This window comes from Scyliorhinus canicula, chromosome 15, assembly GCF_902713615.1.
Source record: "Scyliorhinus canicula chromosome 15, sScyCan1.1, whole genome shotgun sequence".
In the NCBI taxonomy this organism is placed as follows: Eukaryota; Metazoa; Chordata; class Chondrichthyes; order Carcharhiniformes; family Scyliorhinidae; genus Scyliorhinus; species Scyliorhinus canicula.
The window spans coordinates 69764714-69789927 of record NC_052160.1 but is presented as its reverse complement, the minus strand read 5'-3'; the positions used below and the strand labels follow the sequence as shown (position 1 = coordinate 69789927).

The window sequence follows — 25214 nt, the reverse complement described above, 5'->3', positions numbered from 1 at the left end:
AATGGAAATTAGGGATAGGCAATAAATAAAGGCCTGGCCAGTGATGCTAACATGTAGTGGATGAATTAATAAAATATGGTGATATGACAAATACTGCAGAATAATTTTATACCTATCTATTTAATCTTCCTTTAATTTCCCCTTTTCTTAAAGAAAACCGTTCCAGCTCCTCTTGTCTCGCCATGTAACTTAAATCATACATCTGTGTTCATTCCAGTAAATCTCTGCTGCAGCTTCTCTAAGACCATGACATCGCAAAAATATTTGGTACCCAGAATTGGCACAAACTACATGGGACCTAACCAGTGATTTTATAAAGGCTTAGCTTAACTTGCTTGATTTTGTACCAATGCTTCTGTTTATAAACATAAGGATTCCGTATGCTTGTTTAATAACATTCTTAACTTGCCCGGCCATCTTCCAAGGTTTGTCTGTATAATCCCCAGGTCTCTCCTGTTCAACTGTCACGCCAAGTTAAAAATGTAGAGAAGTCCTTGCTGTAACAAAGTTTTGAATCAACTCTTTCAGAAGTCTATTCTAATCATCTATATATTTTTTAGTTTAAAACATTTGACAAGTATGTCAAAATGGAGAAACAGTTTCCAGTTGCTGATGGGTCAGTAACCAGAAAACATAAATTTGAGGTAATTGGCAAAAGAATCAGAGACGACATGAAGAAAGCATGCATTTTACACCAAGTTCTTTGGATCTGGATACACCGCCTGAGAGCGCGATGGAGGCAGATTTAAGAATAATTTTCTGAAAGGAACTAGATAAATAATTGAAGGGGAAAACAAATTGTAGGGGTTATGAGGATGTATGGGGAAAGGGCAAGTGGAAATTGGATTAGACTAACTGAATATATTTTTTTAAACAGCTGGTGCTGGCAAAAAGATAAGCGACTTTAGAGGAAGTATTAATGTCCTTGAAACTAATGTGTGTGAATTGCGGGCTTCTTTCTAGACTGGGTTTGACTGGAGACCTACTGATCCTATCCAGAGTTTTGGAAAGGTATGGATGGGCAGAGAGACTTGTGCTGTAGTATTTGTCTCAGGCCCAGCTACAATCTTTCAACAGCTAAACAATGGGTTCCACATTTTTAAAATAAGGTATTTTTGTACTTCTTCACAATCCTGCACCCCAATATAGTGCAATGTTAAACAGAAACTGATTATCATAGAACTGAGTCTTGGAGCTTGCCACAACTTTACATATCTTTTGGTTTTTACTCTGTATCGACCTCCATGATAGCAGGTCACAATAAAAAGTACAAGGATTCTGCCATCATCCAGCACTCAATGGGTGTGGGGGAAAAAAAGGATAGTCTGACCACATCCGTAAACTGTAGGCAAATTAGATATATTGAGTCAAACAGCAGCAACTAACCATCTTGCTGAAAAAAGTTTCACCCCCATTAATTTTATCAGACATGTGCAGCATCAGAATCTCTGTCTCCTGTCCTTATAGTCAGAGGCCATGATTAGATTAATAATATCTCTCGTCCAGTCATACACATGACTGGTTGGCTGCCAGGAATAAGGACTCCTGCAGTTCTCATTGTCCACAGTGAAAATATAAATTCCAGTTATGCAGCAACTGATCCCACAAGTATGCAGACAAGATATCTGAAGCCATCTGAAAAGCAATACACGGCCCACCTGATATATGGGTAACCTGATGACAGAAAAGCACCAAAACGTATAGATGCCATTCTTATGGGCTCAGTTCATCCTACTCACACATTGTTCCACTTCCACTGTATCCTCCATTTGGCTGCACCTGCTTACATTGCTGCCTAACTGTGCACGACCATCTGTTTGTACAAGATTTGCTTCCACGTATTTGTGAATGCTTCTACATGTCCTATGAATGAAATGCACCTTAATATACATAAGGCCTGTACCCAATATCTTCTCCAAGCTGCGCGCCTGCAAAGTTGTCACGCAAGTCTGTCACAAACTGCAAGGTGCTGTGCCAAACATGCACAACTGTCCAAAAGAATTTAAAGATCCTGCGCACAGACATAAAGAAACCATACACAAAGAAAATTTAGAGGGATCATTGGCTGTACCATAAATAATCTAGTAGATATATTAACTTTGCAGTGCTCCAATCAGTCGATGATGTTAGACAGCAGAAAAAAAACACCCCACCTGATCCAAGTCATATGAGCAGGAATCCACACGCCGTCTCAGAACATTCCACTTTTTTCCTCTGAATAATCGCCAAAGAGATGATAAGCCATAGATCTTCAAACAATAGAGTCTATATAACAAGAAATGCATTAATATAGCGTCTTACAAATAACAGACTTTACAGTATAAAGTAAATATCTTCATGGAATTCAAATGGTTTTTGAACGTCTATTTACCAACTCAAAAATGTTTGCCATTTTTGCACTAAATATCCACAATTTACACACAGTACATCTACTGCGACATTGTCATGCGAAGGACACCACCTGCCTTATAGTTCTATTCAAAGCTTTTAAACATTCAGCTGCCCTTTCGATAGACGAACAGCTATTAAATCACTGATAAACCCTAGTTTGCGTAATCACTCCTCGTAAATTTAGCCTTGGAATCCGGGTATAATTCTGGTAAATTTATGCTGCAATCAAGACCTTATGCATCCTTCTTAAAGTGTGGTGCCCAAAACCGCTCAGTTACTTCAGGTATGATCTAACTGGTCTATTCCTCCCAATGCTGTCAGTTCCAACATGGACAACTGGATTCTCCCCGTCCCTCTCCAATATCATTAAGATATTCCTGGCAGCAGGCAGTCTACATTCTCTGTGCAACCCTCAACTGGTTTCCAAAAAATACTACCATTTCCCGAATTATTGAATCCCCTATAACTACCACATTGTGTCTCCTTGTCCTCCTATTTCAAAGTGCTATGGTCAGTTTTCTCCGCCCATCTGACAATCTTTATCTTCGTCCTCACAGGTAGTGGAAGACCTTTTGGACAGAATCATCAGTTTCTGTAGATCCTCATTCCCTATCTCACCTGGGTCCCTCTCATACCATCAATCACACCAACCCCCATTCTGATCCTGCATTTCTCTACAAGGTGTGACTGAAGTCTGGAGCAAACGTACTTATTGCTCCCCTTCCTTGTATTAAGGAGAGTCTCCAACTTAATCTAGTCCAATAACAGGAGACATCTATAGCAGATATCTCACTATGGTTAGTCTCCCACATATTGCGATATTGTGGTTAACCAGATTTTTGATCTACATGGAAGTCTAGGACTAAGCCAGGCATGCATACAAGTGGAGGTGGGGTCATAACCTGATCATCTATGATATTAATGGACTAGCAGGCCTGAGAGACTGAATGGCCTCCTCCTGCTCCTATTTTGTATATTCCAGATACACAACCTGCCCTTCATATTTAAGTCTAGGTGATTTATTTCATAGATCATAGAATTTACAGTGCAGAAGAAGGCCAATCGGCCCATCGAGTCTGCACAGGTCCATGGAAAGATCATCCTATCTAAGCCCACACCTCCACCCCATCCCCATCTAACCTTTTAGGACACTAAGGGAAATATAGCACGGCCAATCCACCTAACATGCACAATTTTGGGCTGTGGGAGGAAGCCGAAGCACCCAGAGGAAATCTACGCAGACATGGGGAGAACGTGCAGACTACGCACAGACAGTGACCCAAGCCTGGAATTGAACCTGGGATCCTGGAGCTGTGAAGCATTAGTGCTAACGTGCCGCCCAGTTTCAGTTTATTGCAACTTTATTTTTGTGCTCTAATCTGCATGAATCATGAAAACACTTCCAGCCTCAAGATCATATGAACCACTACAAGTACTGGAGCACAGGCTTCCTCCCCCGTATTGAATTCCTATTTGCAAGAAATTCTCAGCATTCACATTCTATGCCAAACATTGCTAAATGAGGTGCAAATATTAAACTGGATTGAACATCTCAGGGAGGACATTGGGCAGGCACTCCATCTATCAACTTGTCTGGTGTTTGTGCAAATTTAGAATTGGTCCCAATGTTTTATTTGGTGCAAAGAAATTATAGCCATGAATGGATGAAGTCTACAAGATTTATTCAACAGATTTTGTGCAATTCTTCAGCATGCAATAGGATGGTGCTTTGGGGTTTGTCAAGCTGAAAATGATCAATTTTCCAGGTATGTGATCGGAACATTGTATCCCTCACCCATTTTAAGCAAAAATAGCTGGGATTTCGTAATGCGTCGCAACAATAATATTCTGTGAAGAACTAAAGTAGAAAGAATGAGCAAACTAAATGTATTTTTTCCTTGTTTTGCTTGTTTTAAGTACACCAAGTGGAAGAAAATATTTGCACTGATCACTATTCATTCTCGTAATACACCCACAGTGGAGGTGAACTACAGTCATGAGCTGGACCCAGTTCCTAGTTGGTGAATCTTCATGAAATCTTTATTTTAAAAAATGGAAAGCTGCAACGATGAAAGAACCAGTCCCTGTCTACATTTGCTTCCTTAAATTTTGTAGGATGCCCAGCCTGGAAGTTCATCTTTTTGAGGAACTAAAAACTAGGGGCTGGATTCTCTGCAGCCCTGCACCGAAATTGCGTTCGGCGCAGGGCGGAGAATCCCTGTTTATGTGGGAATCGTAGCTGCCACTCCCGTGATTCTCCGGTCCCTGGATTACGTGGCGCGGCTAGGGGCCATTGAGAGGCTTCCCCCCGCGATTCTCTGGGCAAAACTGGCCGAGTTCCCGACGGCGTGGTTCTAATCACGTATTGGCTGTTGGGAACCTCAGGTGGCAGCTGCAGACTCAGTCTGCCGCCACCCTGGTTGGGGGGGGGGGGGGGGGGGAGTACTGGGGGAGTCTTATGGGCAGCCAGAATGGCGATCGGACATGCAAAATATAGCGGCGCAGGGCCAATCATTGGGCCTGTCTTTCCTTGTCCAGGTCCACCTGCTGAGTAGGCCATTGCGCTCGGCACGGCCGCTTGAGGCTGCCGCCATGCGCATGCGCTGACTCGGAACAGGAAGTGTGGGGGCCCGTATCCAGAGTAAAACTCCAGCGTTTTTACACTGGCATGGGGACATAGCCCGGATTCATCCAGCCCAAGGTCTTTTGATCCTCAATGGATCGATGATTAGTCAGGATTAATAGATGACTTATTCTGTTACATTACATTACTACATTGACTTATACTAAGTAATCTGTTAGCTGTAAAGTGCTGGCATCTGATGTTCATGAAGAATGTTATATAAATGTAAGTTAGGAGATTTACCAGGATGTTGCCTGGTATGGAGGGAAAATCTTATGAGGAAAGGCTGATGGACTTGAGGTTGTTTTCGTTAGAGAGAAGAAGGTTAAGAGGTGACTTAATAGAGGCATACAAAATGATCAGAGGGTTAGATAGGGTGGACAGCGAGAGCCTTCTCCCGCGGATGGAGGTGGCTAGCACGAGGGGACATAGCCTTAAATTGAGGGGTAATAGATATAGGACAGAGGTCAGAGGTGGGTTTTTTACGCAAAGAGTGGTGAGGCCGTGGAATGCCCTACCTGCAACAGTAGTGAACTCGCCAACATTGAGGGCATTTAAAAGTTTATTGGATAAGCATATGGATGATAAGGGCATAGTGTAGGTTAGATGGCCTTTAGTTTTTTTTTCCATGTCGGTGCAACATCGAGGGCCGAAGGGCCTGTACTGCGCTGTATCGTTCTATGTTCTATCTGCTTTGATTACACTTTCTACAACACAAAAAATCAGATAAAATAATCTTTCAAAGACAAAAATTTAACCAAACCAAACTAAAGAGCCTTTATTGTTTAGAAGAAAATCCCTAAAATAAATTGCTTTGAAAATTAGATTTTTCTGACTGTACTGCTGACACTAACCCTATTCATTTTCAATGAGTTATTATTAATGTTACAAATTTAAGCAAACATGCATTAAAGCAAAATGGAAGGAAACATTCAGAAAAAGCCAAGTTTCAGTACACTATTCACCAAGTTAAATGTTGTGACATTTACACGTCCTCAATATTCACACCCACTGCAATTCTATAAGCAGGAACAGCATTGGGAAAACTGAATATGAAATGAAAAACAGCACTTTAATATTCAACCCACATCAAGTTAGTAACACTGCAACAGCTGATGAACAGGGCCATTCTTTGATGAATGTGTTTTCTTCCTGGAAACAGTGACTGAAGAGTACCTTTGTTTCAGAAATAAAAACGCTAACTATTAGTACACACTGGGTAAAACCCTGCACAAACAACAATTGCCTTCTGCTCTCCAGAGCAGGCCTCCCAGGTCAGGTTAAAGAAAGACAATGATTGCTTTCAAAAGAAATGTTAATACTGAAAACAAAGATGCTAATATTGTATAAAGCTTGATGGCTGATTTTATCACTAATCTGTGGCTACAATTACAAAAAGCCACATTGTACAAACTACAAGCACTGCATTTGCAACATCCTTACATATGTGAACAAATTGGGTTGATGATAATGTCCGTACTTTTTAGCACATGATACCAAAACAATGCAATAGATATAAAGACATATGGACAAAATTGCCAACATTTGTACTTTCAATATTCACAGTACAAAAAAATCCCATTTTTACAACTGCTTGGTAGAAACTAGGTGGGGGGGGGGGGGGGGGGGGGGGGGTTGTAGGCGCAATTAAAATGAGGCCAATAACCTACCCCCACCGATCCCACTGCCTTTACACCTTATCCCAATATTAACCTGCTCTTCTGAGGGGGTCTTTTTTAAATAAACTGATTGAGTCAGACATTGGCATCAAAACATAATTTGCAATTTTATAAGATAGAGGACTGAATAGGGGAGCAGTTTCTTCAGAACTGCCAGAGCCGCTATGGTGGGCAGGACAGGCCCAACAGATGAGTGTTAAAATATATTGTTTGCTTGTGGGCAGAGGCAAGAGTATTTCTCCAGGCCTGACGAGGATGCCTTGGGCCTCCTTTTCATCAGGCTCCCCACCAATACTCCCCCTGCAGCCACCTTCATATGAATGCTGGGAACAGCTTCCTGCATTTGAATCCTTGCTCCCATCCACCAACCAGACAGTAGATCTGCCGAGAGTTAGAGAACATTTATTCAAGTGAGGCTTCCATTACCCCAGGCTCTTAGGTGCACCGCCCACTTTGGGGCTTGGGCACCCCATTGCTCCCTTTGCCAGCTTCAAAGTTAAGGCCAATATAGCAAGAACATTTTCAGTTTTACTATATTACAGGCTTCAAGGTGGTCATCTCCCAAAGGAGATGCCGCCGGCCAAAATAAGTAATCTAACCACCAGTAATTCTTTAAAACCAATTTTGCTTCCTAAAATGTTCACTAGAAACAAATGGAGAAAAAAATCCGACTGTCATGAAATCAAGACGAGGATTGTGACATTTGTATTCTTGTTTTTAGAGTAACACTGATAACAGTCATCCGTTATTTGAAAGTTAATTGTATAACCATACAAATAGAAGCTGTAGTTATTATGCTGTGACCCAGAACTGTAAATCCAGACTTGCTTCACAATCCTTTTTTGCTCTCTCTTAGTCATGAATAAATAAATACAAAAGGCAAAAGTAACAGGGAGCACAATGAATGTAGATTAGACATCAGAGGCTGGTGCATTTTTAATTTTGTTTCCTGTGGAGGAGTGGGGAAAATAAAGATGGCTTCAGCATGATCAGCACCAGATCAGAGACAGATAGCACAGAACTAGAAAGTAATTCAAGCAATATACTGGAGCAAATAAGGTTCAACTAGAAATATTTAGTCACCAGCTGTTTCGTTTGAATTAATGGATTGTATTTGTAATTGTGTACCACTTATAAATCTGATGCCAAGCCCAAGAAAGGCCTTTTAGTTGTTAATTTTTCTGTCTTCTCCACGTCAGAGGGCAGTAAACTCTTTTTAACGTGTAGTTTCACGAGCACCCGATGGCCTCTAGAAGTCACCCATTATTCACAAATGAGACAAATAGCACGGGAACATGAGAAATAGGAGCAAGATTGGATCATATGGCCCTCTAACCTGCTCTGCCATTGTATACAATCATGGCTTGCTTTGAGCCTCAACTCCAGCTTCTTGCCCGACCCCCATATCTCTCGATGTCCAGAGAAATTTGTCTGAGTCCTGATGGAGCATCCATCCATATTGGGAAAGAGAATTCAAAGATTCACATCCTCTACAGTGGAATTTCCCACCTCTGTCCAAAATGATCATTCACTTATCCTGAGGCTGTCTCCCTCGTGTTCTAGATCCCTCAGCCAAGGTAAACAACCTTTCAGCATTTACTCTGTCAAGCCCCTTCAGAATGTTACAATGGCATAATCTCTCATTCGTCTAAACCTTGGCGAGTACAGGCCTAATTTATTCAGCCTTTAAATTAATTTCTTTTTAAATCACTATTCTTTCCAAGGAGTCGCTGATGATAGAAAATCAAATTGTAGCAGAGCCTGGTCCAGTTCACACGGATGTCCCAACAGCACTTACTGGATACCAATTGGCTCAAATAATCTTTTTAAATAATCTTTATTGTCACAAGTAGGCTTACATTAACACTACAATGAAGTTACAGTAAAAAGCCCCCAGTCGCCACATTCCAGCGCCTATTTGGGTACATGGAGGGGGAATTCAGGATGCCCAAATTACCTAACAGCACGTCTTTCAGGACTTGTGGGAGGAAACCGGAGCACCCGGAGGAAACCCACACAGGGAGAACGTGCAGACTCCGCAGACATTGATCCAAGCCAGGAATCGAACCTGGGACCCTGGTGCTGTGAAGCAACAGTGCTAACCACTGTTCCATCCACAAGAACCTTGGTCAAGTTTTCTAGCTCAGGTGTAGGGAGGTAATTTCCAATCCAAAATGGATACTTAGCACAGCTCTAGAATTAAATGTATGCCTCTTTAAAATACCATCAAGGGAGCCTGCAAAGGATTTCAAGCTTTCATTGCAGTAATTATTCAACACTGATAATTTAACTTCATAAATAATTAAAGATGAGCAAGAAAGAAATTCTCTTGGTACAACGGAGTCCTCATTCACAATCAGTTTTATTGGTAATGTCTAAGGACGCAAACTCTACTAGGAAGAAGTTTGAACGGAAAAAGTATTTGCTGTTCAATTAGTTCACTGCTATTATTTTTTAATTGATTCAGAAGGTACTTAAGGTTGCTTTACGGAACTCCTGATATGAATCTGACAGTAAATGTAAATGTCACCACGGTCCCAAAGGACCAAAAGCTGCTCTGCCTTTGGGAGGGAGCTGACTGGTGGGGATTTAACCTGAGGGTCACCACACCTCGGGCGAGGGGCAAGGTTGAATAACCTCCATGAACAACCTCAGCCAGTATAGGAATTGAACGAGTACGGTTGGCGTTGCTGCGCATCACAAACTAGCCATTCAGCCAATTGAACTTTCAAGCCTCTGCAGTAATTCTAAACTTTCACAGAGCAAACTCCCAACAAACAGTGATGTGATAATGACAAGATCATCTGTTTTTGTGACATTACTTGAAGGATAAATATTGACTATGACACTGGGGATAACTCCCCTGCCCTTCTCATCACTCCAGAGAATCTTAATGTCAGACTAGTTAACTTACAAATAAACTTACCTTTCAACTATTTGCAACTATGGTAAATTGACCACAAAAGGTGGTTAATAAAAATAATTAAGTTTAAAATACAGTACACACTCACAAACAGGAGCAGCTAAAGATGGAATAACATTAACAGAATAGAATTAGAACTGACGGTAGTTAAATACAAATGTACAGTTAATAACTAATGATGTCTCAGCACTTACTGATGACATCAGCAATGGATTTAGAAGATGCATAATAATAACAATCCACCCCCCCCCCTTCCTTAAATTGTAATCCCCATTAAAGACAGAATTACTATGAAACTAATGCCTAATTACATGTTAGTCTTTCAGGAGCTTTGTGACTACGTTGCAATCTTCGCAGTACAACTGGTGACACTAACTCTGTTGATACTTGACTTCGTTCAACTGAACTTGTCTGTGCTCGGAGTAAGGGGGTTGAGTATCTGTGCAGCAGTGCACTTCTCCTGAAGTAGAGTCCACTGGAAGTCCTGGTACAACAGGAACCACTTCTCATTGAATTTCCACAGCAGCATTTCCTCCTATTGTACTATCTGGAACTTTTGCTGTCTCAGACTCATGGCATAGATGAATATGATCTTGGTGCCTGTGAACAACTCCTCCATTGTTCAATTTCACTACCAAAGATACTGGACCACTTTGGTTAAGAACTCCAGGTAGCCAAATTCCTGATATAAGAAAATCATTCGGATTAAAACATCTCTCCTTAACATGATAATCATGTCTGGTCTCCTTCCCACTTTTTCTCTGACATCTGGAAATAGCAGATCCAGGAGAGACTTCGGTCTTCTATCCATCAATAATTAATCTGGTGAGAGCCGCAGTGTTTATGGTGTGATACAATATTGAAATAAGAACATTGAGATCTTGGTGCCTAAATTATCACCTGCCATCCTCTTCAATCCTTCCGTTAATATCTACCAAACCATTTGAAGCTGGATGAAAAAGCGCAGTACACACATGTCGTATTTCATTCCTTTGCAAAAACTTGGACTAACTCGCTCGTAAATGTACCGTTATCAGAAATGAGAGCATGAGTTGCAAAGATTTGACGTATCTTCTCTATGGTACGGGAAGTTGTAATGTTGCTCATGATGTACACTTCTAACCACTTAGAGCATGCATCCATGTTGACTAAAAACATGTGATCCATGAAAAGACCTGCAAAATCCACATGGATTCTCGACCAAAGATGATCAGACCACTCGAAAGAAAGTAATAGTGCTAGTGGCGCCATCTTCTGGTTAGATTGAAATGCAGGACAGGATTTCACTTTGTTCTCCAAATCCTGGTCCATATTATAATAATAATCTTTATTGTCACAAGTAGGCTTACATTAACACTGCAATGAAGTTACTGTGAAAAGCCTCCAGTCGCCACATTCCGACGCCTGCTCGGGTACACAGTGGGAGAATTCAAAATGTCCAAATTACCTAACAGCACGTCTTTTGGGACTTGTGGGAGGAAACCCACGCAGACACAGGGAAAACGTGCAGACTCCACACAGACAGTGACCCAAGCCGGGAATCGAACCTGGGACCCTGGCGCTGTGAAGCAACAGTGCTACCCACTGTGCTACCATCAAACATACGACTGGGCTCGACTCTTCTTTCGAGTGTCACCTAGATGAGCCTCATGAATTTCATCCATTACTTGCAAATGACCAGGGGGTGGAACAACCACTCTCGACCCCCACAGTATGCAATCATCCTGCACACTTTACTCATCTCTAGCTTCACTGAAGGCTTTAACCCACCATCTTCTGTGGTAGACAGCCATCCTTGCATTAGAAATCTTGTGACAGGGGACTTCCGGTTACGGCTATGCAGAGCTAAGCCGCACGTTCGGCAGCTCCCGCCAGGAACGGACTTTTGGGCTCTTTTTAGGGCCCCCAGCAATACTTGCTCGACGGTTCCCGACGTGGGAAGGAATCAGCAGCATTTCCCCAGCAGTATATGGCCTGGACCAGGAGTGGGGAGAGCAAGATAGAGGTGGCAGCGCCAAAGCAAAAGCGAGGGAAGAAGCACAAGATGGCGGCCGGCGGAAACCAAGAGGCATGGAGGCAGTGGGCGCAGGAGCAGCAGGAGACTCTCCAGCGCTGCTTCCGGGAGCTCAAAGCGGAGCTGCTAGAGCCGTTGAAGGCTTCCATCGACAAGCTGCTGGAGACTCAGACAGCCCAGGGGGTGGCAATCCGGAAGATCCGACAGCAGGCCTCTGAAAGAGAGGATGAGGCCTCAGCCCTCGTGGTAAAGGTGGAGATGCATGAGGCGCTCCACAAAAAATGGCAGGAGCGGTTCGAGGAGATGGAGAACCGAACGAGGCGGAAAGATTTGCGGATCCTGGGCCTTCCGGAGGGGCTGGAGGAGTCAGACATGGGGGCCTACGTAGTCGTCCTGCTGAATTCGCTGATGGGAGCTGGGTCACCTACAAGGACCGACACTTTTACTTCGAGTCCCCGAAGGAGACGGTCTGGGAGGCATTGAAGGCGGTGGTTACAGTGGAGTTGATCTCCATCCGAGCCCATAGGGAGAGGAGAGAGCAGAGAGAGAGGGAGAGGCTGGTGGAGGAGTTGGTGAGGGTGGATAGGAGATATGCGTAGGCTCCGGAGGAGAGATTGCTGGGAGAGCGGCCCAAGTTCGACCTGCTGACCACCAGAATGGCGGAAGCTCAGTGGAGGAAGACACAGGGAGCGGTGTATGAAATGGGGAAAAGGCGAGTAGGATGCTGGCGCATCAGCTCCGTAAGCGGGTTGCAGCCAGGGAGATTGGTGGAGTTAAGGATAGGGGAGGGAATGTGGTGCGAAGGGGGGTAGGCATTAATGGGGTTTTCAGGGACTTTTACGAGGATTTGTATCGGTCTGAACCCCCAGCGGAGAGGGGGGGGGGGGTAATGGGGCGCTTCTTGGACCGGCTGAGATTCCAGACGGTGGAGGAGGGGCAGGTGGAGGGACTGGGGGCACCGATTGAGCTGGTCAAAGGGATAGGGAGCATGCAGTCGGGGAAGGCGCCGGGGCCGGATGGGTTCCCGGTTGAATTCTATAAAATGTATGCAGACCTGCTGGGTCCCCTGTTGGTTAGGACCTTCAACGAGGCACGGGAGGTGGGGGGCTTTGCCTCCGACTATGTCCCGGGCGCCGATTTCCTTGATCCTTAAGCGGGACAAGGACCCCCTGCAGTGTGGGTCATACAGGCCGATCTCGCTGTTAAATGTAGACGCCAAGCTGTTGGCGAAGATCTTGGCCACAAGGATTGAGGACTGTGTGCCGCGGGTCACCCACGAGGATCAGACGGGATTCGTGAAGGGAAGGCAGCTGAACACCAACGTACGGAGGCTCTTGAATGTTATTATGATGCCGATGGTAGCGGGGGAAGCGGAAATAGTGGTGGCGCTAGACGCGGGGAAGGCCTTTGATAGGGTTGAGTGGGGGTACATGTGGGAGGTGCTGGAAAGGTTTGGGGAGGGGTTTGTCAGATGAGTGAGGCTGTTATATGAGGCCCCGATGGCGAGCATGGCCACGAATAGGAGATTGGAGTACTTCCGGTTATATCGAGGGACGAGACAGGGGTGTCCCTTGTCCCCCCCTGCTCTTTGCGTTGGCAATAGAACCCCTGGCCATGGCGTTGAGGGAGTCGAGGAACTGGAGGGGACTGGTGCGGGGTGGGGAGGAGCACAGAGTGTTGCTTAATGCAGATGACTTATTGTTATATGTGGCGGACCCGGTGGGGGGAATGCCGGAGGTGACGAAGATTCTCAGGGAATTTAGGGACTTCTCAGGGTACAAGCTCAACCTGGGGAAGACCGAGCTGTTCGTCGTGCACCCGGGGGATCAGGAGGAGGGGATTGGTAGGCTCCCACTAAAAAGGGCAGAGAGGTGCTTTAGGTACCTGGGAGTCCAGGTGGCCAGGAGCTGGGGGGCCCTACACAAACTTAACTTAACCGTACAAGGCTGGTGGAGCAAATCGAGGAGGAGTTTAATAGATGGGACATGTTGCCGCTGTCGCTGGCGGGCAGACAGTCAAGATGACGGTGCTCCCGAGGTTTTTGTTCCTGTTCCAGTGCCTCCCCATCCTTATCCCGAAGGCCTTTTTTAGGAGGGTCAACAGGAGCATTACGGGGTTCGTGTGGGCGCATGGGACCCCGAGGGTGAGAACGGTGTTTTTGGAGCGCGGCAGGGATGGAGGGGGGGGGGGGGGGGGCCTGGCGCTGCCCAACCTCTGTGGGTACTATTGGGCTGCTAACGCAGCAATGGTGTGTAAGTAGGTAATGGACAGGGAAGGGGCAGCATGGAAGAGGATGGAGATGGCGTCCTGTGTGGGTACGAGCCTGGAGGCGCTGTCAACGGCGCCAATGCCGCTCCCTCCAACAAGGTATACCACGAGCCCAGTGGTGGCGGCTACCCTCAGAATGTGGGGGCAATGGAGACGGCACAGGGGGGAGGTGGGGGTCTCGATGGGGTCCCCGATACGGGGGAACCACCGGTTTGTTCCAGGGAGAATTGATGGCGGGTTCCTGAGCTGGCACAGGGCAGGTGTTAGGAGGTTGAGGGACCTGTTTGTAGACGGGAAGTTTGCGAGCCTGGGTGAGCTAGAGGGGAAGTTCGGGCTCCCCCCGGGGAACATCTTTAGGTATATGCAGGTAAGGGCGTTTGCCAGATGGCAGGTGGCGGAGTTCCCTCTGTTGCCCCCGCGTGGGGTCCAGGACAGGGTGCTCTCGGGGGTGTGGGTTGGAGCGGGGAGGATTTCAGACTTGTACCAAGTGATGCAGGAGGTAGACGAGGCTTCGGTGGAGGAGCTGAAGGGCAAATGGGAAGAGGAGCTGGGTGGGGAGATTGAGGAGGGGACGTGGGCGGATGCTCTGGAAAGAGTAAACTCCGCTTCTTGTGCGAGGCTTAGCCTCATACAGTTCAAGGTGCTACATAGGGCTCATATGACCGGTACGAGGATGAGTAGGTTCTTTGGGGGCGAGGACAGATGTACTAGGTGCTCGGGGAGCCCAGCAAACCATGCCCATATGTTCTGGGTATGCCCAGCGCTGGGGGAATTTTGGAAGGGGGTAGCAAGCACGGTGTCGAGGGTGGTAGGATCCAGGGTCAATCCAGGCTGGGGACTCGCAATATTTGGGGTTGCAGTGGAGCCGGGAGTGCAGAAGACGAAAGAGGCCGGTGTTCTGGCCTTTGCGTCCCTAGTAGCCCGGCGGAGGATTCTACTTCAGTGGAAGGATGCGAGGCCCCCAAGCGTGGAGGCCTGGATCAATGATATGGCGGGGTTTATCAAATTGGAGAGGATGAAATTTGCCCTGAGGTGATCAGTACAGGGGTTTTTCAGGTGGTGGCAGCCTTTCCTAGATTCCCTGGCAGAACGGTAGGGAAAAAGGCCAACAGCAGCCGCAGCCCGGGGGGGGGGGGGGGGGGTGGGTAGTTTCTGTGGGTTGGGTTGAAGGGACGTGTATATGTGTTCTTTGTTTATGACGGGTTTATGTTGTTGCTGAGGCCATGGGAGGAATAATTTTTGACTCACTGAAAAGGCTCATCAGTGGCTTGTGGTCAGTACATAGGGTGAAAGAGCGACCATAAAAGGTACTGATGGAATCCTTTTACCGCAAAAACTATAGCTAGACCTTTTGCCCAACTGTGATTTTGATTGCAATAGGCTTTCACATCTTTGAAAGCCTTCTTCTGCGCAGATTCTCTACTTTGCCTCTTTGTGTAGAAGTAGGTACAGTGAAGCCAACTCTATAGACAAGTCTGGCAAAAACATTCCATAATAGTTTATCAAACTCCCTGAGCTCGGACACATTCCAAAGGCGTTGGAGCTCCTTATCGGGACAACCCTTAATGCATATTGGTCACATACTGCTTCAAATCTGTCTCTAACCAGTTATCGTTGTGCCTGGCTCATGTCCACTTTTGAAAACATCTTGCCTCCTGCAAGGGTTGAAAACAGATAATTTACCCTTGGCAACGTGCAAGTGTCCAGCTTGGAAACCTGATAAATGGTGAAAGAGTCCTTCCTGCCTATTTCCTTTGCTTCCATCTAATTTACTTTATTATTTTTGGTTACTCGGAAATTGCCTTTAAGCAGACAAGTGCTTGCCAGGATAGTGTGTTCCTAGGTTTTGTATTTTGGAGAGGAGAAATAAGACTTGTCGGCACCTAGTGAACCTTTGGAACTGGTTTAGGAGGAAGTCAGTTCAATTGGCTAACTGCCAACCACTGGGTTGCCCAGGGACTGTGTTCTGCCTGACAAGTCAGTGATCAATTCCTGCTAGGTGTTTTATTTCGGAGAATCTGCTAGAAACCTCTCGACCCTCGACAGAAGAGGAGCTCTGTTTTCTCCCCCTCTCTGCTGCCGGCTGTCTGCTGTCTCTGGGAGTCTGCAGTAAAAATCATTACAAGCTGAAGAGAAAGAAAGTACCCAACTGAAGGCTGAACTGAAAGAAACTAACTGGAAAACATTAATCACAATCAAAGATCCTTATCCCTTTATTCTATTATATTTTCTTTATCTCTCAACCACAGTCAGAGAGCGGGGTGGGGCTGTCAGAGAGCGGGGTGGGGGGGCGGTTGTCAGAGAGCGGGGTGGTGGGATGTCAGAGAGCGGGGTGGGGGGGGCTGTCAGAGAGCAGGGTGGGGGGCTGTCAGAGAGTTGGGTGGGGGTGGGACTGTCAGAGAGCGGGGTGGGGGTGGGTTTTGTCAGAGAGCGGGGGGCAGCAGTTGTCAGAGAGCTGCGGAGTGCTGTTAGAGAGTGGGGGGGAGGCGGCCGTCACGGAGCGGGGGGTGGCTGTCAGAGTGGGGGGGGGGGGGGAAAGAGAGGGTGGCTGTCAGAGCGGGGACGGCGGGGGGGGGGGGGGGGGGGGGGGCGGCTGTCAGAGTGGGGGGGGCAGCAGCTGTTGAGAGCTGGGGGGGGGGCGGCTGTCAAAGAGCATCACGGAGCGGCGGCAGCCGTCACGGGGCAGGGGGCAGCCGTCAAGGGGCGGGAGAGTGTGGGAGGGGCGGCTGTTAAGAGAGCACGGGGCGGATGTTAGAGGGCGTGGTGGGGGCAGCTGTTAAAGAGTGCGGGGGAGGGGGTTGGCTGTTGAGAGTTTGTGGTGGGGGGGGGGGGGTTGTGAGAGTGGGGTGGGGGGGGGGGGACAGGTATTAGAGAGTATCCATAACGGTGCATCTGTTAGAAAGGGGGATTGCTCAGGAAACTCCTATACTGGCAACTCCTACACTACCTGTATTTCTATAAAAATACTATTAATATAAAATCTATTTTTATTTGTGTTGTAACTCTGGGCCAAGTGGGGTTGGAGTTGACCGGGCACTAGCCCAGGGTGTCATAACAAGAGTAAGTTTTTAATTCCTACATATGGGCACATTAGTCATTTTTAAGATCAGGAACAATTGGAGCTGCCCAACATGAAAATTGAATGGCTCAATAATTCCTACCCCTTTGCAGCTGATCCAACTCCTCCTCCACTTTACCTTTCATAGTAAGAAGTCTTACAACACCAGGTTAAAGTCCAACAGGTTTGTTTCAAACACGAGCTTTCGGAGCACTGCTCCTTCCTCAGATGAGGAACACTTTATAGCCTCATCTGTGATCCCATTTTCCAAGATGTGTTCCAAACTTTCTGCATATTCAGCCCAGTTCTCAGTCTCTTCCACAAACTCACTGAGAGACCCAAACGTACCCATGGTGCTTCTAACTTGTTTTTCGTTGGTAAACTTAGCAAAACTTTGTGTTGAACGTGCTGGAACTCCAATTTTTTTATTCTTGCCTCCAAAAAGATGTGGTAACTTGACCACAAAAAGGTAGTCGAGACAAGATAATCTTAAACTTAAGTTTCTTTAACATATAAAAATAATAAAGTTTAAAATACAATATGGACTCAAAAAAAAGGAGCAGCCAGCTAAACATCAAAAAAACAGTAACAATAGAATTAGAACAGACAATTCAAAATCAAATTGGGGTAAAAAAAGTGGAATCCCACACTAGCGCTCTGGAGTTTAATTACAGAGACAGGAGGCCAGATTTGGCCCAAGTGGAGTGGCTACAAGGCTAATAGATTAGGCAGATGGTGAGCAGTGGCAGTTGATTAAGATACTCAATAGGTGAGTGGGCCAAAATGTGGCAGATGGAGTTTAACTTGGATAAGTGTGAGGTCATCCATTTTGGTTGGAAAAATGGAAAGGCAACTATATGGGGAGACTCAAGGGTGCTCCGGTGCAGAGGGATCAGGTGTCCTCAAGAGTTTCAGAAAACTAGCATGCAGGTACAGCAGCTAATAAAGAAAGCGAATGGAATGTTGCCATTTATAGCTAAAGGCAGCATGGTAGCACAGTGGTTAGCACTGTTGCTTCACAGCTCCAGGGTCCCAGGTTCGATTCCTGCTCGGATCACTGTCTGTGCGGAGTCTACACGTTCTCCCTGTGTCTACATGGGTTTCCTCTGGGTGCTCTGGTTTCCGCCCACAAGTCCCGAAAGACGTGCTGTTAGGTAATTTGGACATTCTGAATTCTCCCTTTGTGTACCCGAACAGGCACCGGAATGTGGCAACTGGGGGCTTTTCACTGTAACTTCATTGCAGTGTTAATGTAAGCCTACATGTGACAATAAAGATTATTTATTTATTTGTTTAAAGGAACAGAGTATAAAGGTAAGGAAGTGTTGTTGCAAGTGTAGAAAGCATTGGTGAGATCACATCTAATATTGATGTGGAGATGCCGGCGTTGGACTGGGGTGAGCACAGTAAGAAGTCTTACAACACCAGGTTAAAGTCCAACAGGTTTGATTCAAACACGAGCTTTCGGAGCGCAGCTCCTTCCTCAGGTGAATGGCGAGGTATGTTCCAGAAACATTTATATAGACAAAGTCAGAGATGCTGGACAATGTTTGGAATGCAGGCATTCTAATATAGTGTTCAGTTTTGGTCCTCTTATTTGAGGAAAGGTGTAGGATCATTAGAGGCAGCTCAGAGGAGGTTCACTGGATTGATTCTAGAGATGAGGGGTTTGTCTTCTGAAGAGAGATTGAGCAGTTTAGGTCTATACTCTCTAGAGTTTAGAACAATTAGAGGAGATCAAATTGAGGCATACAAGATGATAAACGGTATGCATGAAGTAGAGGTGGAGTGGAGGCTTTCTCTTAGAATCATAGAATCCCTATAGTGCAGAAGGAGGCCAGTCGGCCTATCAGGTCTACACCGGCCCTTGGAAAGTGCACCCTACTTAAGCCCATGCCTCCACCCTATCCCTGGAACCCAGTAACCCTATCTAACCGGCAGGGGGAGTACATATTGTAAAGATAATATGGCCTATGTTAAACGATGAAACACTACGACTTCCCCCCCCCCCCCCTTTCCCGGACAAAACATCTTCTCAAACAAGATGCATATAGCCCCAACTAGCCCCCCCCCCAGACAAAACATCTTCTCAAACAAGATGCATATAGCCCCAACTAGCCCCCCCCCCCCCCCCCCCCCCCCTTCGGCCCTCGATGTTGCGCCGACCTGTGAAAGCATCTGAAGCCTATCTGACCTACACTATTCCATTTTCATCCATATGTCTATCCAGTGACCACTTAAATGCCCTTAAAGTTGGCGAGTCTACTACTGTTGCAGGCAGGGCGTTCCACACCCCTACTACTCTCTGAGTAAAGAAACTGCCTCTGACATCTGTCCTATATCTATCACCCCTCAATTTAAAGCTATGTCCCCTCGTGTTGGTCATCACCATCTGAGGAAAGAGACTCTCACTGTCCACCCTATCTAACCCTCTGACTATCTTATATGTCTCTATTAGTCACCTCTCAGCCTTCTCCTCTCTAACGAAAACAACAAGTCCCTGAGCCTTTCCTCGTAAGACCTTCCCTCTATACCAGGCAACATCCTAGTAAATCTCCTCTGAACCCTTTCCAAAGCTTCCACATCCTTCCTATAATGTGGTGACCAGAACTGCACGCAGTACTCTAGGAGCGGCCGCACCAGAGTTATGTACAGCTGCATCATGACCATGTGGCTCCGAAACTCAATCCCCTACTGATAAAGGCTAGCACACCAAATGCCTTCTTAACAGCCCTATTAACCTGGGTGGCAACTTTCAGGGATTTATGTACCTGGATGCTGAGATCTCTCTGTTCATCTACACTACCAAGACTCTTGCCATTAGCCCAGTACTCTGCATTCCTGTTACTCCTTCCAAAGTGAACCACCTCACACTTTTCCGCATTAAACTCCATCTGCCACCTCTCAGCCCAGCTCTGCAGCTTATCTATGTCCCTCTGTTTCCTATAACATCCTTCAGCACTATCCACAACTCCATCGACCTTCGTGTCATCTGCAAATTTACTAACCCATCCTTCTACACCCTCTTCCAGGTCATTTATAAAAATGACAAACAGCAGTGGCCCCAAAACAGATCCTTGCGGTACACCACTAGTAACTGAACTCCAGGATGAACATTTGCCATCAACCACCACCCTCTGTCTTCTTTCAGCTAGCCAATTACTGATCCAAACCGCTAAATCACCTTCAATCCCATACTTCCTTATTTTCTGCAATAGCCTACTGTGGGGAACCTTATCAAACGCCTTACTGAAATCCATATACACCACATCAACCGCTTTACCCTCATCCACCTGTTTGGTCACATTCTCAAAAAGCTCAATAAGGTTTGTGAGGCATGACCTACCCTTCACAAAACTGTGTTGACTATCGCTAATCAACTTGTTATTTTCAAGATGATTATAAACCCTATCTCTTATAACCTTTTCCAACATTTTACCCACAACCAAAGTAAGGCTCACAGGTCTATAATTACCAGGGTTGTCTCTACTCCCCTTCTTGAACAAAGGGACAACATTTGCTAAAAGAGTAAAATTTATTTTGAGGCCCAAATTAAACATGCTTATGCCCAAGTTCAGATTTTCAGCTTAATATTCAGTCACAGAATATAGCTTAGTCAATTATTCTTTCAAAAAAATGTTACAAAATGTAGTCAGGGTGCAGAAAACAGTTTGCAAGAGTTTCAGTAACATTTTCCAGAACGTTAAGTTAGCTCAGTCACATCGCTGATACCCAAAATGATAAAAACAGCAACCTGCTTTGTAGTTTATCCAATTTTCCATTAAGTTACTTCAAAATATTCTGCATCAGTTTTTGAATAACTTTTCTGACAGGAAAAGTCTTACATTTTCATACGTGCAAAACAAATGCACCCTCGCTTAGATGTGATTAACTATAATTTACTCAACTGAATTACCTAGTAGTAAAAACAGAAAATGAAATTCCACAAATCACTTAGTTTTTAAAGGCCCATAAACTGAAGTAGTAATTTTGAGGAAATTGGCATTTCAGATATACCATAAGGGAAAGAAAATGTTTTAGCACCACCCAGTGAGCAAGATAGCATAAGAAACGATCATTTTAAAATTTAACTTAAAAGAAAATAGCACAAATTAATTTGGTTCTTGGAAAGAAAACAATTGGTGATTCCAATTCCTCTGGCTGTGGGTTTTAAAATGAATTATAAATTACTACAAACATTATTAACACAACCTACAATGCTTCAACGTTTCCTACTTCAGGATGCTTGTAAATTCGAATTAGAAATAATTGAAATTGTGGTATAGGATTTGCAGAATAAATATCTTATTGCTTTTTTAAAAACATCTTGTTTGGAGGAACGGGAAGAAATGTGCCTAACGTATGCTAAATGCAGCTGTGGTCATAATGAAAAGAGAGAAATCTTCCAGAAGGTACAAATTTTAAAATTAAAACACCAGTCAAGTTAAAGCACAAATCAGTGGTCCTGATCATTTCTGGTGCTGAGGAAAACACTAGCATTTTGCTAACAGAAGAGGTCAAAACAAATCAAATCAAATCATTGCATTTTTTCAGCAGTTTTATAATGACCTTGAGATGTCGGAGAACTTCAGCTACCCGCTCAATTACAGATGACGTGTAGCGCATGACTTTTGGAAAATATGTAAAAAAAAAATTTTTTTAATTGCCTTTTATAAAATTTGTTGTTGGTGCACGGGTAATACAGGCAAGGCAACTTTATTTCCTGTCGCTGGTTACCCTGAGATGGTGGTGGGAGCAAGAGAGACAGGTTTTTCCTTGTGATGAAGGTACTCCCTGAAATGGTGTGAGGCAGGAAATCCCAGAGGGCCGGTATAGTGACAGAACCTGCTGGTAGGAAAATGTAAAATTCTGTCTCTGGTGAAATGAAAAAAATGAAAACGCTTATTGTCACAACTAGGCTTCAATGACGTTACTGTGAAAAGCCCCTAGCTGCCACATTCCGGCGCCTGTCCGGGGAGGCTGGTACGGGAATCGAACCATGCTGCTGGCCTGCTTTAAAAGCCAGCGATTTAGCCGAGTGAGCTAAACCAACCAGGTGTCGGAAAGGTTGGAGTGGCAGAAACATCAGTCTGCCCTGTCCTTGATGATGTTGAGTTTCAAGTTGTTCAACGTACAGCAATTGTTACTTAAACCTTATCGACAGGTTTTAAGGTGTCAGGAGGTGAGCAATTAATTGCTAAATATACACATCTGTTATCGTTAGGTATGAAGCCTTACAACACCAGGTTAAAGTCCAACATGTTTGTTTCAAACACTAGTTTTCGGAGCACTGCTCCTTCCTCAGGCTCCTTCACCTGAGGAAGGAGCACTGCTCCGAAAGCTAATGTTTGAAACAAACATGTTGGACTTTAACCTGGTGTTGTAAGACTTCTTACTGTGCTCACCCCAGTCCAATGCCAGCATCTCCACATCATTGTCAGGTATGACACCAGCCATGGGAGTGATTTCCAATAATTCAGTCATTATTGACTAAAAACACTTTTCCCTGGTCAGGGATGAAAAAACGTACACAAAATAAACCAGGCTCATTTTATAGACCACCCTGCTCGTCATTTGCACTAACATAGCTGTAATGAATTGTTCTGAACACTAAATATATTGCACCTTTCATGAGTACAAGATATCACAAAATGCTTTACAACCAGTATGTCTGAAGTGTAACTGTTGTACTGACAAAAACTATCAGTCAATTTGTGCAAGATTCCACATATTGCACCATGATAACAACTAGATAATCTGTTTATAAGATGTAGGTTGGGGATAAATATAGATCAGGGCACTGAGTAAATCTCCCATGCTCTTCAAAACAGTGCCATGGATCTTTTACACCCACCACAGAGGGTCTCAGTTTTAACATTTTATCCAAACGATGGCACCCCCAACAATGCAGCATCCCCGCAGTACTGCATTGGAATGTCAGCCTGGATTTTGCGGAGTGGAACTTCACCATTCTGACTCAATGAGACAGTTACCAACTAAGCCATGGTTGATACCTTTTGAGGTACTCTGGGCTATGAAGACACAGCAAGTCTGTTGATTATTGTACTCAAACAAAACAGTGCCTGATTGAACTGTAAAAGGCAAGCGATCATCTCTGAAATCACCAAAATAAATAATTTATTCAGTTCAAATTTTCTTGTCCTTAACCTTCAATTACTTTGTTACTCATCGGTAATCTTTTATAAGTCCTTGGTTAAATATTGACATCTTACCTGGCCCCATATACATAAAAGCAGTAAATATGAAAAGTCAGCAGAGCAATGATGTCTGAAACAATGGATAAGGCAACAGTCAAGCCGAGACATGCTGATAAGCCAACGTACCACAGGATCATCTCAATAAATGGAGACATCAGATGGATATAACCTATGAAATAAATAAACACGAAATTAGTTTTGTCACACTGTTACAAGAAGCAAACGTTCTGAACAAAGATGTGGAGATGCCGGCGTTGGATTGGGGTGAGCACAGTAAGAAGTCTTACAACACCAGGTTAAAGTCCAACAGGTTTGTTTCAAACACGAGCTATCGGGGCGCAGCTCCTTCACCTGAGGAAGGAGCTACGCTCCGAAAGCTCGTGTTTGAAACAAACCTGTTGGACTTTAACCTGGTGTTGAAAGACTTCTTACTGTTCTGAACAAACACTGTTTTACAAACAACCGAACACTGGATGGTGATTGTGAACCAGAATTTTATGAGCATCACAGTTTCTCATTGACCCCTTTTGCTTCCAACAGATCTCGATTCAATATCTCGCTTTTCCGCAACGAAAATTGACATTTCTCACATCCTTCTGAGGCGTCGCTAGGGGCAAATTCTATGGTTTGTGCGTATTTTTCAGCAGCAACAGTTCTCCGTAGGGAGACAAAAATTGAAGAGAATTAAGTTTTCAAAAAAACATTTGCTTCACTTTGAGCTCACCGAGAGACAATTAAACCATTTCAGTCTTCAAATATATAAGGAACACCAGCCTTATAGTCCTATGACTATTCAAAAGTAATTTTAAACTCAAAATGCACCTAATAAAGAATGTAAACCTTATGAACAAATACAATAGTGTTGCAGCCGGTAATACTATCCCTGACGCCAACTTAGCTTTCAAAATACCGCAGTCTCGGTCAATTTGCTATCTTCAATTCTAACGGTGTTTTGAAATTCTGGCTTTTGATGGAACAGCGAGTTTTATTAACATAAAGATGGGACATTATAATCTGATTATTTTTAGCTATAACTAAAATTGCCAATGCAATAGTTACAATGAGGTGTGGGAAGAAAAAAGCAAATTTAAATAAATACAGTCACCAAAACAAAAGTTATTTTGCGCAACTAAACATTATTACCAAAGGGTTTGGTCAAAGGAAATCGTACTCCTTTAGAACTTTAAAGCACTAAAAGAAAGAATTTCAAATCAGATAATGGAAATGGTAATAAACATGCTTTGACAAAGTGATGCTGCCACAGGTGTTGCTTGGGGTTTGCAACATTTTTGTCTTTTGTTTTTAAAAAAAAAAGTGTATTCTGCAATGACTGTTAAAATCAAAACCATCTTTGTCTTCAGGCACAAATAAGAACAAACCAGCACATCCTGAACCACTTAAAGTGCATGTGTACTGTTATGCATACAAGGTGATGGTTTCAGAGGTGCTGGAACATAGTTATGCTTACTTATCCAAAGGTGGATGTGATAAAGAAAGAAACGTCCCAGCACTTCATCAAGTGCTTTGTTCATCTTTAAACCAGCAGGGGCTCCCATCAGCCACTCCAGCAGTCCCTGCAACTCCTTCGCAACATGCTGTTATCACACAAAAAAATTAATGTTAACGTTAAATCTGCACAGATTTTTGAGTGGAAAACACTCAACAGATTTCACCCTGCAAGTAGTATTAATCCAGCTTGCTGAAACCACATTTGAAAATTTCCCAGGCCATCAATTAGACAACGTTGAACACTTATTCTCAAGGTTTTTACTGTTAGACAGACATTAAAGGTTCAGCCATACTTTTTTAACATTAAATGTTAACTGATTGGGGAATAGTCCATCACCACTGAGTTTCATGTACTGCTGCTTTTTATACTGTACCTGAAACTAGTAACTGTAGCTGTATGTGATACAATGTAGTTTCAAACCACTAGCATTAGTTGTTAAATCATAAATGTAATATTCTTCACAAAATTCATATCAGATGTTTACATCCAATTTAATGTATTCTTCCATGTGTATCATCTCTTTACAAGCT

At 44.4% G+C, this 25214-nt stretch overlaps 1 protein-coding gene across 3 annotated transcripts in view; it reads right to left on the bottom strand.

Annotated features, from left to right (window-relative positions):
* The window catches only part of pigq (phosphatidylinositol glycan anchor biosynthesis, class Q), a 63852-nt gene that overhangs the window by 11391 nt on the left and 27247 nt on the right, over positions 1-25214 (bottom strand). For all 3 annotated transcript variants that reach the window (XM_038819511.1, XM_038819510.1, XM_038819512.1), the window contains exons 5-7: positions 24643-24769; positions 23190-23343; positions 2154-2265 (exon numbers count right to left, since the gene is read on the bottom strand). In XM_038819511.1, coding sequence (XP_038675439.1) covers positions 2154-2265; positions 23190-23343; positions 24643-24769 — 393 coding nt within the window. The remainder of the gene's footprint in view (positions 1-2153; positions 2266-23189; positions 23344-24642; positions 24770-25214) is intronic.